This window comes from Plectropomus leopardus, chromosome 15 (genome assembly GCF_008729295.1).
Source record: "Plectropomus leopardus isolate mb chromosome 15, YSFRI_Pleo_2.0, whole genome shotgun sequence".
Lineage (NCBI taxonomy): Eukaryota > Metazoa > Chordata > Actinopteri > Perciformes > Serranidae > Plectropomus > Plectropomus leopardus.
In genome coordinates, this window is record NC_056477.1 from 25,224,818 (window position 1) to 25,239,390 (window position 14,573).

The window sequence follows — 14,573 nt, forward strand, 5'->3', positions numbered from 1 at the left end:
AACAGCATAAAAATGCATGTTGAAAAAATGACGAAAAAGGCAAGGCTATAGTATGGCAAAAATGTCAAAATATGACATGTCCCAAAAACAGCTGAAAACACCTCAAAACAGCGTAAAATAGTGTGCCAAGACACACCATAGCAAAGAATGTTGCAAAAACGTCAGAAAACATAATAAAAATGCATGTTGAAAAAATGACCAGAAAGCAAGGCTATAGTATGGCAAAAATGTCAAAATATGATATGTACCAAAAACGGCTGAAAACACCTAAAAAAAATCGTGAAATAGCTTGCCAAGACACACCATAGCATAGAATTTTTTTAAAAATGGCCAAAAACGCCATAAAAATGCATGTTGTAAAATTTACCAAAAAGGTAAGGCTATAGTATGGCAAAATTTTTTCAACATGCTCTTTTAAGGTGTTTTTGTAACATTCTATGCTATGGCATGCATCTGCATGTTATTTGAAGTGTTTTACAGTTGTTTTTAGCCGTTTTTGGACTTTTTCTGTCATTTTTCAACATGCCATTTCAAGGTCTTACAGGCCGTTTTTGCAACATTCTACACTATGGCATGCCACTACATGTTATTTGAAGTGGTTTTCAGTTTTTATAGCTTTTTTTGGACGTGTCAAATTTTGACACGTCCAAAAAAAAAGCCATAGTATGGCTTTTTCATTCATTCTTTTCAACATGCTATTTTCAGTTGTTTTAGGTCTTTTTTGCACCATTCCATGCTATGGCGGGCCTCTGCATGTTATTTGAAGTGGTTTTGTGGTGTTTTTAGCCTTTTTTGGACATGTCAAATTTTGAAATTTTTTGCCATACTATAGTATGGCTTTTTTTGGTCATTTTTTCAACATGCTATTTCAAGGTGTTTTAGGCGGTTTTGCAACATTCTATGCCATAGTGTGCCTCTTCATGTTATTTGAAGTCGTTTTCAGCTGTTTTTAGCCTTCTTTTGCTGGCCGACGAGCGTATCCAGCGAGTGCGAGTCTTTGTGTGTGCATAATTCAAATTAGCGGGGAGCTAAAGGGAGCTCAACTCCCCTGTGACATTCAGTTGGAGCTCTAAAAAATGGTTACTTTTGTGTTACAGATTATATATTTTCTGCACATTAAGGTTCCAGAAATAATAAAAAGTATGGAAGTAATATGTCAGTGTTGTGTGTTTTTATTTGCTCATTCCATTCCAAAAAATCTGTCTCCACCATTTAACTTCCGTGTTTATTCCTTTTGTTGCCATCTGTGCGTGAAGCGGTACTGCGCTAAACTTCCTATATTTGTAGTCACCTGAACTTCTCATCATCTGACAGAACAGACAGAGAGAGAGGAAATGTTACTGGTATTAAGTGCTTACAGTTGTATTAGTCGAATCTTTTTAACTCTGTAACCCTGTTATTTACTGCACGTTGCCATAGACTTATTAATGTTACATATTGTAGTAGCGGTGTGCACCAGAAAATGGGGCTCCCCACCTACACTGAGCCGGTCGTATCTTCTAATGGAAACCGACCCCCAGAAAAGTAACCGATACCAAAGGTGAATAGTGTAGAGCAGAGCCATACCATTTAGTGAAAAAGCGCCATAAGCAAAATAATGCAAAATTGCACACAGTGATCTGTTTTTCCACTTTTATCTGAAAATCCATCGCGTCAACACTCTCTCCACTCTCTCCTCATTGGCTGGCCTTAGGGTGGCATGTTTGAGTAGAAACATCCTCCTCCTGCTGGGGAATTTCCACATCTCTATATGTGGTTTTCTGCCAATGCTTGCTCAATCAGCGGCTGCTGCCGATTCATTAACATGTTAAACATGCTCATGAGCCAGGGTGCAGCCCCTTGTATGTTCATGAAGGGGTTCATCTCACTGGTGGGGAATGAGTTTCTTTGGTTAGGATCAGGTTGCAATTTCCATTCTTGGCTGGTCCCCCAACACAATACTATGAAATGTTTCAACATGCTAGATTATGCCGTTTTCAGCCATCTTTTTGATATACTATACTATGCCGTCCATCCAACCATCTATTTTCTACCGCTTATCTGGGGTCGGGTCGTGGGGGCAGCAGCCAAAGCAGGGAAGCGCAGACTTCCCTCTGCCCAGCCACTTCATCCAGCTCTTCTCGGGGGATCCCGAGGTGTTCCCAGGCCAGCTGAGAGACATAGTCTTTATACCCTATCTCTAAGGGAGAGCCCAGCCACCCTACGGAGGAAGCTCATTTTGGCCGCTTGGCTTCGGCCCGCGATCTTGTTCTTCTGGTCACTACCCAAAGCTTGTGACCATAGGTGAGGGTAGGAACTAAACTACGATCGACTGATAAATCGAGAGCTTTGTCTTTCGGCTCAGCTCCCTCTTCACCATGGCAGATCGGTGCAGAGTCCGCATTACTGCAGACGCTGCATCAATCCGCCTGTCGATTTCCCACTCCACGCCCTGGCTGCGCCTAGAAATTCTTTCCATAAAAGTTATGAACAGAATCGGTGACAAAGGGCAGCTCTGACGGAGTCCAACCTTCACTGGAAACAAGTTTGATTTACTGCCGACAATGCGGACCAAGCTCTGGCACTGGTCGTACAGGGAACAGACGGCCTGTATCAGGGGTCTGATACCCCATACTCCCGGAGAACGCCCCACTGGACTGCCAAAGGGATACAGGTGAATGCCTTCTCCAAGTCCACAAAGCACATGTGGACTGGTTGGGCAAACTCCCATCCACCCTCAAGGATCCTGCCGAGGGTCCAGAGCTGGTCCACAGTTCCACGACCAGGACGAAAACCAAGCAGGGCCAATAGGACTCCTTCTTCAGTTTGACGGCATCCCTCACTGCCGGTGTCCACCAACGGGTTCGGGTGTTGCCGACACGACAGGCACCGACCACCTTACAGCCAGAGCACCGATCAGCCGCCCCAACAGCGAGGCATGGAACATGGCCCACTCGGACTCAATGTCCCCCACCTCCCTTGGGACATGGTCAAAGCTCTACCGTAGGTGGGAGTTGAAGTTCAATCTGACGGGAGACTCTGTCAGTCTGACCGGCTACCTCCCCCACTATCGGAGCCAACTGACCAACAGGTGGTGATCGGTTGACAGCTCCGCCCCTCTCTTCATCCGAGTGTCCAAGACATGTGACCGCAAGTCCAACAACACGACTACAAAGTCGATTGTCGAATTGCAGCCTAGGGTGTCCTGATGCCAAGTGCACATATGGACACCCTTATACCTGAACATGGTGTTCGTTATGGACAATCTGTGGCGAGCACATAAGTCCAAAAACAAAACATCGCTCGGGTTCAGATCAGGGGGGCCATTCCTCCCGATCACACCTCTCCAGGTCACACTGTCGTTGCCAACGTGAGCGTTGAAGTCCCCCAGCAGAACGAAAGAATAACCAGAAGGAGCACTCTCCAGCACCCCTTCTAAGGACTCCAAAAATGGTGGATGCTCTGAGCTGCCATTTGGACCATAGGCATAAACAACAGTCAGGATCTGTCCCCCCACCTGAAGGCGGAGGGAGGCTACCCTTCGTCCACTAGGGTAAACTCCAACATACAGGCACTGAGCCAGGGGGCAACAACAAGTATTGCCACCCAAGCCCGGCGACTCAGAATGGAAGAGAGTCCAACCAGAGTGGCAACTCAAAGTGGAAGAGAGTCCAACCCCTCTCGAGAAGACTGGTTCCGGAGCCCATGCTATGTGTCGAGGTGAGGCCTACATTATGTTGTTTTCAGCTGCTTTTTTGACATCTCAAAATTTGACATTTTTCAACTGTCATTTTCCAACATTTTTTCAACAGGCTATATTATGATGATTTTGGCTGTATTTTCAACATGCTATACTATGACGTGCTTCGGCATGCTGTAATGTGTCGTTTTCAAACATTTTTTTGACATGTCAAAATTTTAATTTTTTCAACATACTGTACTATGTCATTTAAATGCATTTTTTTCAAAATGCTATATTGTGACTTCTTTGGCTGTTTTTTTCGACATGCTATACTAAGATGTGTCTTGACATGGGACACTGTCATTTTTCATATGCTATACTATGATGTGCTTCAACATACTAGATCATGTTGTTTTCAGCCATAGTATAGTATGTCTTCAAAAATGTCCCAAAATGTGACAAAAACATCATAGTATAGTATGCTGTCAAAAATGACCCAAAATGTGACAAATAAGTCATAGTATAGTATGTCTTCAAAAATGACCCAAGATCTGACATATAGTTTGATGAGTTAAGTCATATTATCGGCAAAAGTCATAGTATCTAGTAACTCTCCTGGTATCGTAAAAGAACAAGTCATATCATAGTATGTCGAAAAAAACTTTTAAGACCGTCATAGTATAGTGTGTCAAATAAGTTTTACTATGGTATGGTAATAAAAAAAAAAGGTGATAATATAGTATGTGGAAATAAAAGTCATAATATAGTATGTTGATTTTTTTTTAAGTTGTAGTGTAGTTTGACAAAACAAAAAAAAAGTCATCGTATAATATGTTGAAAAAGTCATTATATTGTATGTAGTAAAAAAGTAGTAAAAAAATCAGTATAGTAAGTACAAAAACAGTCATAGCATAGTAAAAAGTTCAGTTTATAATTTGATTTAAAAAAGTCATACTTTAGTATGTTAAAAAAATTTAAAAAGTCATAGTATAGTATGTTGAAAGAAGTCATGGTATCATATGTCAAAAAAACATTAAAAGGTCATAGTAAAGCATGTTTTGCTTTTTGGGGGTTGTTTTAGGTTCAGAGAAAGTGTTTTAATGATTAATTTTGACATGTTTGTTTTAGCTACAAATGGTATATTATATATATTGTTTATTAAATGAAATTGATGAAAATGAAAAATTTAAAGAAGAAAAAGTTAGGGGAAATACAATTGTAAATATTTTTTTGTAGCATGTGTCTTCATTAATCAGATTCCACTAAAAATAGCTAAATGATTTCTTTTTTGTATTTGTCCAAATAAAAGTTATTCATTACATTTGTTTTATATTCTCTTTCCAAAATGTATCAAATATAAGTAACTGTTGTTATTTTTATTTAACCATTTATTCACCATTTAGTGCATACATACAAACAAATACAAAGTCAACAAAGCAATAATATGGGGTTGAATACTGGATAGAAGTAAGAAAGAAACATCAGTTATGAACATAAATATGCTTAAAAAAAGAGTAATAAAATAAAAGTGAGGAAAAAAAGACAAAAGACAATGCAAACAAATAAACAAATAGAAAGAGTTTGCAGGATGAGTTTGTTTTGGCGTTACTAATTCTTTCTCCTAGTGTCTACCCACATACTTTTTTTTTTAAAACCCCCTTTCTCTTTTCATTTCCTGCTTTCCCCCTTTTCCCTTCCTTTCATTCCATACACTTCCACAGCTACACAATTGTGTTTACACTTATAACTGTATTGTATTGTGGCATCAGCTCACCGGCAATTTGATGGAGCTGAGAATTGTTGAATATAGACTAGTGAACTCTAACTGGTACACAAAGAAGCAAAATATACTGTCTGATATGTTTAAATCTAATTTAGGAATATGCACTTTGCAAGCACAATATAAGCTGAAAAGATGAAAGACTTACAACTAAATCTTGACACCAGTGGCAACAGTCCATCAGAACTGGTTGTCGCATGGCTGAAGAGACTCAGAATTCAGGGGCACTACGATTTCTGTAACTCCCTGATCCCACCTTCACTCCCACTTCACACAATAATTGGCCAGGTGCACAGAGGTTAGAGAATCCAGGATTTGAACTTCTGTCTCTTTCTTTCTTTATATCTGACACAACTCTGTCACATTTTGTACGTCAAAATAACTATAACACTCTGGGCCGTATCCACAAAAGGATTGCGCTTGCTTTTGCTGCTTTTGCTGTGCAAATGAAGAGGAAAGAAAGCATGTGATCCACAAAGCACCTGCAAAGGGTGAAATGCAGGCAAACTGCACTGCCAAGCAGACAGCGTCCTGGTTGCGCCTGTCCCATTTCCATGTATATAAATTAGAGAACAATCAAAATCAGGTGCAAAATTGCCCCTATGCCTATGCAAATAATCCTTGTAGCAAATATATTTTAATTCACAAAGACCAGCATTAATTGACACAGGCAATTACAGTGGTGCTATTTTTTTTAACGCCATCGAGACTTGTGTTTTAAATAGGTGCAATTTCTTTCTCTTCAAAGCTTGTGAGCTTTAAATGATATTGAATTGATATTGAGTCATGTTAGGGGTGAATTCTTAAGTCAGAGGGGGCAATCAAGTGAGTTCTGAGCTTATATCGGATTTTTGAAATGAAACAGTTCCGATGGAACAACTGTGTGGATATCGAGCAGAATGTGGAAAATTAATTACCACCAAATCCTGGCCGATCCTCTTAATGAAGCAACTGCAGTTTTCATTTTCATTCTGAACCAATCTGTGTTCTGAAATATGGAGAAAAGCCCGAAACACTGGGAATAGATCCACTTAGTCAATTAAACGATAAAGAAGGGCAAACTGCGCTCAGCTGCTAACCTTTGTGGGCATGTTAGCGCTGGCATATAATTAGTGCAAAGTCTTTTGTGAATAGAGTGCTAAAACAGGGCAGATTGCTGGTGCTAATTCTACAAAAATCACGTTGCTATTAGCTGCTGCATTCCATTGTTTGTGGATCTGGTCCTATAAATGTCATCCAGAAGACAGCTTGAAAGCATGCACCGTTATCCAAATTATCAAATGATTTTACTGCCTTGACCCCTCTATGATGGCCAGGATTTCACTCAGTGACCCAGTGCGCCATTCAGGACTGCTTAACGTTAGGGCTGGGCGATAAATCAATTTTATCAGTTAATTTGAATTTCTGGTTTAGGACAATTTTTTAAAATGCAAATCTAGATTTACGGAAAAATCAACATGACAAGCAACATGACAGCAAACATAAATGACAGTGAAGTACAATCCCAAAAAAGTCTTGTCAGTGATTTGGAACTGGTTCGGTTTTGCTGCGACAGATACGTTAAACTTAAAAACTTTATATGGAAAACAAAACAAATCGTTGACTATTCACATTAAAAAGCCAATTCTGATACAAAAGGTATAATTCTCAGTCAGATACTGATTAAATTCATTACATTGAGAAAGATTTTACTAAATTTTATTGAAATCCATGTAACAGCTGTTGTCATATTTCAATCTGTGCCAGACTGGAGGTTTTCTGACAGGCGGAAGGACATGAAAAGAAAAAAGAAAAGAAAAATTCCACCTAAACACCCTTATCGTGTCAGTTAATATTGCGCTTGGGTGGTAAATATCCCCAAAGAAAGTTACAGTAGACCTCCTTACCACATTGTTACACAGTCCACCTGTTGCTTTTGGGGGTCCCTTGGGGTCTCTGGGCCCGGTGCAGTTGCTCAATTTGCCAAGTTCTTGATCCAACCTTGATGTTGGACATGCAGTCTACATTGCTGCAATCTTCAGTCCATGTATGAGGCCTTAACAGCTAAACCACAGGGTCAATTCACAAAAAAATGACCAAAAAAAAGTCCATATATGAGCTGAAAAAGAATCACTACAAATTATAAACACTGCCTGATACTTACCATTGTGAAAGAAGAAGGATTATATCAAAACCAAAAAGATTTGTTAGGAAAACTACTTGTGTAATCTTCAGGGTGTGAGTCCTCAAAAAGATTTGCCTGGGAGTTTAGACTGATATTACTTGACTTAAGTTAAGGGGCATGTGACTGATAGTGAGCATATGACTGCGGAAAAAGTTTTCCAATCCACAAGGCTCTGTTGCCAGGACAACGGAGACATCTGAGGATTGTGGTTTAGGCATTAAGCCTCAGTCTGGGCTTGGACATGAGGTGCTGACCCGATGGCGGTGTCTCGCTCTGGGCTGTGACATGTGACTGGTGCAGGGTTCATTGGAAAGTGGCCTTAACCCTCCTCATCGTGTCCTGGATCCTCCGTGTTTGTCTCTCACTTGACTGCTGGAAGTTGGCATCGTTGTCTGCGGCCAAGAGGTGGATGTCAGAGGTGGAGAGCCGGATGATGCGGCGCTGAAGGTAGGCCTGCAGATCCCGGTCTGGGCTGTAGGAGTATACGGCCTCTTGGAAGGCCTGGACCTGACTCACGACCTTTGCTATGCTCCTTCGGCGAAGGACGATGTGAGAGGACGAGGCAACATGTAATTAAAAAAAACAAAAAGGTAAGTGAAAACATGAAAAGTATTTTCATCTAGATGCATATTCTACCCAAGTTTCTTTCCTGGCAGCATCCTCAGCTTCGTCTGTGACCTGATTTGAAGAAGGCAGCTAAAACTGTAGGCCCACAGTAACCAGCTGTGTCTCTGCCTCTCTCTCTGCTAGATCTCTTGACCCCAGCATCTGGCTACAGCCAGTCGCCTCTCAGCATCTGGCCTAGAACCTCTTTTCCAATCAAACCCCATCCCACGGGCGCCATCTGGTGCAACACTGGCACCCGTACCAACAACCCAAATCAGACAGCTGTGCCATTACCATCCAACCGCCACTTGTTGTGACCTCGGCATCTGGTCAGCCATATTGAAGAGAAGGAGAAGGACACGGGGAAAAAGCGTCCTCATAGCGAGTTGGCCGACTTTGTCATAGATGGATACTTGGGATGTGGGGAGAGAGCTAATTTTCAGTTAATGACACTAACTGTTAATATAATGCGTCACTGCAAGATGGCCGAGAGGCATCAGGATCATCTCTCTGATTGTATCAATCTCACACCTTGAACAAAATTAAAAGAGTGAAGATTTCGTGCAGGTAAACTACAGTTGCAATGCTAGAGGAAGGGAGGAGACCAGGCATTTCATGTTTTTTATTCTTGTTGACTTACATAAGGAATTAGATTTTTTGTGAACGTCAAAACCCCCATCAAACAAGTAATCCACTACCAAGATTTAGGGCCATCTAGTTTGATGACAGAGCTTAGTCGCTCTGCTGGCAGAAGTTACCCGCTCGGGCACACTCAGCCGTGCTTGGCTGCCGTAAGTCTCTAGTGTAAGTCTCATGGGGCCGGTAATGCGGATTCATACCCTGGAAATAATTTGGGTGTTTTTTGCTTCATGCGCTACTGAGCAGCTCTTATAGGAATGAACGGGGCTTCGCCTCCGTGCCGTATATTCATCTTTTTAATAAATCCATGGTTGGGATGAGACGTGAATGGCTTCAGTTGCCCATCTTCATCAAAGCCACCAGACTCTATTGACAAAAACTGTCATTTTAGCTTGCTGACCACAGGAGCTGCTGGTGCACTGCTGTTTCAATCAGTTGTTTTATGTTACTGTGTGAGTTTTGTGAACCTGGACTTACCCTTTTTAACACCACAGTAACAAAATAACAGAAACAAAATTTAGGCAGTGGAAGACCAGTAGCTTCTGTATTCAATTATGTTAAATCACTGTTTTTCTCAATGGAGTCTGGCTTTGAATGGAGTTATATTACAGCTTCAGTTCACAAAACATGTAAAAAAAGGTAATAAATAATTTAGCATGAAAGGTCTTGTAAATTGCAAAAAAATTTGAAAGATGACAGAAAATTAACTGACAGAATCATTGGAAACTTTTCAAATAATAAAGGGAAAACACACAAAATATATATTTATAGTCGTTACAATCATCACATTTTTTTTTATTTCAGCACTTTTTTAGGTCATTTCCTGTTTTGGTTCTTGTACTTTTCTTTTACTTTTTGTTTGGCTAATATCGAGTTATTTTCGTGTAACTTTTTACTGATTTCTTGCAATTTTTTTTGGTCATTTTTTTTAAGTTGCTCATTGCCTGCTTTTAATTTTTTCGAAAAACATCAGGCCAACTTGAGGTTTTAAGGGGTTAATGTCAACAGCAGCTTATTTAACTAAAAATGACTCAGATCCTCCTTACCTGAGCTTGGTCCACTTGTAAGCCCCAGTAGTGAGCGTGAAGGCTCCGATCTCCCGCTGCTGGATGTGCATGGCGAGGATGTGCGCCGAAGGCAGTGTGGGCTTCCTCCTCGTGTGCTCCCCCCCCATCAGACAGAGGTCGTCACTCTTCAGAAACACCTGAGGAGACAGCAATTTATCCGCATAGTATATAAATTAGTTCGTACTGAAATAGAAAATTTAGACAATTTCCAATTAAGCCAAAGTCTCAGGTCCTTCACGCAGTAACAACCATGTCCAATATAGCAGTTTAATATGATTTAGACTCTGAGAGGACTTCCAATAAATAAAACCTCTTAACATTTCAAAGCTAGGAGAGTATACATGATTCTCTTTATTCTAGCTAAGAATGAAAGTTGGCGAAAGAGTGGTGCTTGTTGTTTGATGCATCAGTTTCTTCAGAGGGTAACTTTCAGAAGCAGAGCCAGCTGTAAGCTCTCAGCAAACAGGCGAGTTGCTGGAAGCTGTTTTTCTATTGATTTGTTTGCCCTGCAGCCCAGTTTCACAATATGTGACCAGCCTAGCCTTCAGTTACAAACAACATACGCGTGCGCTTGCTCAAACACACACACACACACACACTCACACAGACACACCTGCACGGCTCGTAGCTCCTCCAGGATCTCACACACCTTGGAAGACAGATGTTTCCAAGCCTGTTGGCAAGAGAGGAGGACGTTTTATTTATTAGCTCCAAAAAGGAAGACTAATTATACCCTTCAAGACCAGAGTCAATGAATATAACCCATGGAAATATGGAAATTTCTTATATATTCTCAACACTGGTGTCTTTTAATTGTGTGTTGCTTCTTTTTCTATTTTAAATTTACTACTATTCAGGGGCCTCCTCACTGCGCACACTTTCAACATCATATTTGAATGAATTAATGCAAATTCCTCATTTGCGAAACTAATTAAACACCACCCAATTCTATCACAGCCGGAGAAAACATTTAGCTCGAGGGCATCTGACTTATTACAGAAGCTCAGTTTGTCTGAGGAGGAATTTGTGAGATGCAGCCTTACGGGTAATTGCCTGACAATCACGTTCTCCAGGCCTCCGAGGACCTGCATGGCTGTGGCAAAGTTCCTGGATTCGTAGCAGTGTTTTCCTATCCACAGACACTTGGTCAGCAGAGCAACTTGGGTCTGCAAGGGAGGAGAGAGTTGAGGGGAAAAATGCAAAAGAAGGCAAAATGCAAAAAAAAAAGAAAAACTCAGTAGGTCTTTACAGTGGTGGAGGCTGCAGGAGGCTGTATAACGAAGCATGTCCACTGGAAACGAGCAAGAAAAATACTGCATAGATTCATCAGTGCATTACAGTATACAGTATGCTGTTCAATAAAAGTGTGCTCTGTTATGCTGAAAACTGTAGCTGCTAACCATCGATAAATGTTAATTACACCTGAGATATTAAGTTTTATTTGCAGCTTCATCTATTGGCAGACACTGAATATAATACTCAGACCTATTTATAATCACCTAAAGCTGGGTTTTTGTAACCTAAGGATTCATAATATCCTAAAACTGGGTTTTTGTAACCTAACAATAAATACAGAGCAAGACTGCTTTCATGGAGTCCACCATGTTGTTTCTACAGTAGCCCAGAAAGGACAAACCAAACTATGGGTCTAGATAGGGCCATTCATGTTTTTGCAGGGTTTTTTTTGCACTGGCCACCACAGATCTCAGGAGAAGTTTCAGTTTTGCAACATCACCCCTAAATGCCACTAAATACTACACGCTGGACCTTTAAGCTGAAGCACTGAAAACTGATTTCAGCAGCTTTTGAAGAGAAGACCTGAAAGCAGCTAAAATCAGTTGAAGCTTAATTGATGGAAGCATTCAGAATTTTAATTTCAAGTTTAAACTGTGTCAACTGTCAGCTTAAAAAAAGCATGATTCAAAGTACGTGTCCACAAAGGTGGTTTTTTTTTTACGTGATGCATGCCTGCCCACACTCCCGATTTACGCGGGAGTCTCCCTTTTTTTTAACCCTTTCTCCAGCCCTGCTCCCAATTGGTAATTTCTCCTGCTAATCTCCTGATATCATACTGATATGACTCAAAAGGGTGTTTCACAGTTTCTGTGATATGTTTCGTGTATATTGTATTCATTTTTGGTGTAGGGTTATATGAGGGCAGGGATGTTGCAAGCAGGCCATTCCAACAGATACCCCAGAAAATCCCCCCCTTGTTCACAGCTCAATTTTAGCAGGTATGTTGATGGATTTGGCCCCTTCCCAGCATTGGACAATTGATGAGTATGTCCACTACAAGATTTAATACCATCTGACATGGTGTCTCATTAGGAAACTTTCGAAAATATTACAAAAACAGTGTTTTTCTGGAAAAAAAGGAGGCAAGAAATAAGACATAGTTGCTGAATTTGTCTTCATTTTACATAGGCAGTGGTTAGTTTAAAAGTTTTCCAAGAGTTTCCAGAGGCGGCGGGTCATGCAATACACCCCTGCTTTACGTAAATAGCTTAGATTACATTTTATGCAAATAAGGAGTGGATGCCCTGTCTATTGAAACCCAATGCTAAACTACCAGAATGCATTTTAAGACTGCCTACAGGGACAATGAATAGGAAGTGTGACAGAGACAGATCCTGTGGACACGCACCATAAGAGATGAACGCAGTTGAAATGTCACAGGAGATAGTTAAAGTACTCTGTAAATAGCTGTAGTGTGTGTTTGCGTGTTTGAGCTGCCTCGTCAGCATGAGAGATATTTGCTCAGATACACAGATGTCCTAAACAAATGTAATCTATTTTCATTGAGATTCTCTTTTTTTGTTGTTGACAATAACGGCTTATGAAACTATTTTTGACCCATGTGTTTTTGCTCCTGTCAATAAACCATTCACTCATGAGACTACAGAAGCAACAGGAAGCACGTAGGCTATATGTGACTGACGTGAGAGTCTGTGTCCGATGCCTCTCACCTTGAGGGAGTCACAGATGACTATTTCAGCAGAGATCCAGTTAGCAACACTGTCAGCATATGTGAGCAGCTGCTGAAGGTAGCTGTCAGATGGCGTCTCCTCATTTACAGGTAGACTGCTGCCCTCTGCTGGCGGGATGTGCTGAGACACGTTTCTGGTGGGGGGGGCAGAGATGCAGGGAATCAATACCAGAAATTATCAGTGAAACAATAATAACCATACAATTATGTACTAGAGGGTTTGTTAACTGATTCATTGTTTCAGTTATTTATCGAGTTAAAATTGCTGGTTGAAGATTCTCAAATGGGATTTATGCTGTTTTTCTCTTCATTCTGGACAGTGATCTGGTTGACGTGTAGTTTGGGAGAAAGAAAATAGTTCCTACAGGAAACTGCTCACAAAAAGGTTTGTGGATTATCTTGAGTAACTGTTGAGCAACTACTTTGAGCACCACGAGCCAAATGCCATCTAGTTCCATTATATTTGAGAGAAGGCAGACTTTTCTAGCACTATAGGTAAAAGGGAAAATATGTATGTTTTGGGGTGAACTGTCCCTTTAAGAATACAACTGGGAGCTCAATCAAAGGGCAGATGTGATTTCCTCCCCTCCAAAAAAGTATCAGCATGATAGTTGTACCATAAACATTTAGAAAAGACTCACAAATGTATGTTCTATGTAACACTATGAGACTAGTGTCGTTCACACACTCATTAATGGATCTTGCTGTTGCAATGATACAACAATACAACAATATCTTAAAGAAAACAAAGTAAACTAATCTAAAAATCTTTTATGGTCAAAGACACTAAATTAAAACTGTTTGAATTCTAGTGGTGCTTGTGTTAATGGATATTAATATAATTTATTCATCTGGTAAGTTTGTTAGAATTTATATCAGCTCCTGGCAGCAGAATGAAGCACAGCAGCCTCAGTTTGCATTGATCTTGCTTCATGTGGAGCAGCAAAAAATTAATGTTAATTAACCAACATGAGCCATGTATTTACATTGTTTTCAATTAAAATGGAAAATGTAATTTCATAACTTTCATAAGGGGGTCTAAAAGTTCTGTCAAGGGGCAGGTTTGGACCACTGGCCACTATTTGCCGACCACTGCCGTACATTTAATGTATATAAATGTATGTGTGCTGCATATCCATAATGACAGTTTGCTGTTCCAGTACGCATATATTCAGACACGTTACCAAGACAACAGGACATAATATACTGTGCTGAAGAGTAGAAAAAAACATACTAGAAAACATATACTATGTTCTTACAGACAGGTGGCAAATTACAGGAAAAAGACAAGGCCACAATGATTTACAATGGAAAAAAAAAAAAAAAAAGAGTTAACATTTTTTTGGTGGAATGGTGTTCATCCCTCCAGTCATGAAACTTAAAAAATCCATGCCATGGAGCACTGAATACCTCATTAATACACTTTGTTTTTCCTTTAATTTTGTCACCTGTCAGAAAGTAAACAGTATGTAGAGACAGAGATGCTACACTCACTTGTTTTGGGTCGATGCTTTGTCCCTGACTCCTTGTATTCGGGAGTTGAGGAAATGAACTGGATGGCATCTTTGAAACATTTCCTGTGTTACAAAAGATCCAACTTCAGTATCAGATCGGCTGTAATCATCAGCCTTACTATATATTGTTTGAGGCATGTCTCCCTCTAGTGTTAA

At 40.4% G+C, this 14,573-nt stretch overlaps 1 protein-coding gene across 1 annotated transcript in view; it reads right to left on the reverse strand.

Annotated features, from left to right (window-relative positions):
• Positions 1-6,645: 6,645 nt before the first annotated feature.
• The window catches only part of LOC121954765 (kinase non-catalytic C-lobe domain-containing protein 1), a 54,826-nt gene continuing 46,898 nt past the window's right edge, over positions 6,646-14,573 (reverse strand). Inside the window, exons 26-31 of the mRNA XM_042502460.1 lie at positions 14,398-14,480; positions 12,884-13,037; positions 10,961-11,083; positions 10,531-10,590; positions 9,897-10,054; positions 6,646-8,137 (exon numbers count right to left, since the gene is read on the reverse strand). Of these exons, the coding sequence (XP_042358394.1) occupies positions 7,909-8,137; positions 9,897-10,054; positions 10,531-10,590; positions 10,961-11,083; positions 12,884-13,037; positions 14,398-14,480 (807 nt within the window). The 3' untranslated portion in view covers positions 6,646-7,908. The remainder of the gene's footprint in view (positions 8,138-9,896; positions 10,055-10,530; positions 10,591-10,960; positions 11,084-12,883; positions 13,038-14,397; positions 14,481-14,573) is intronic.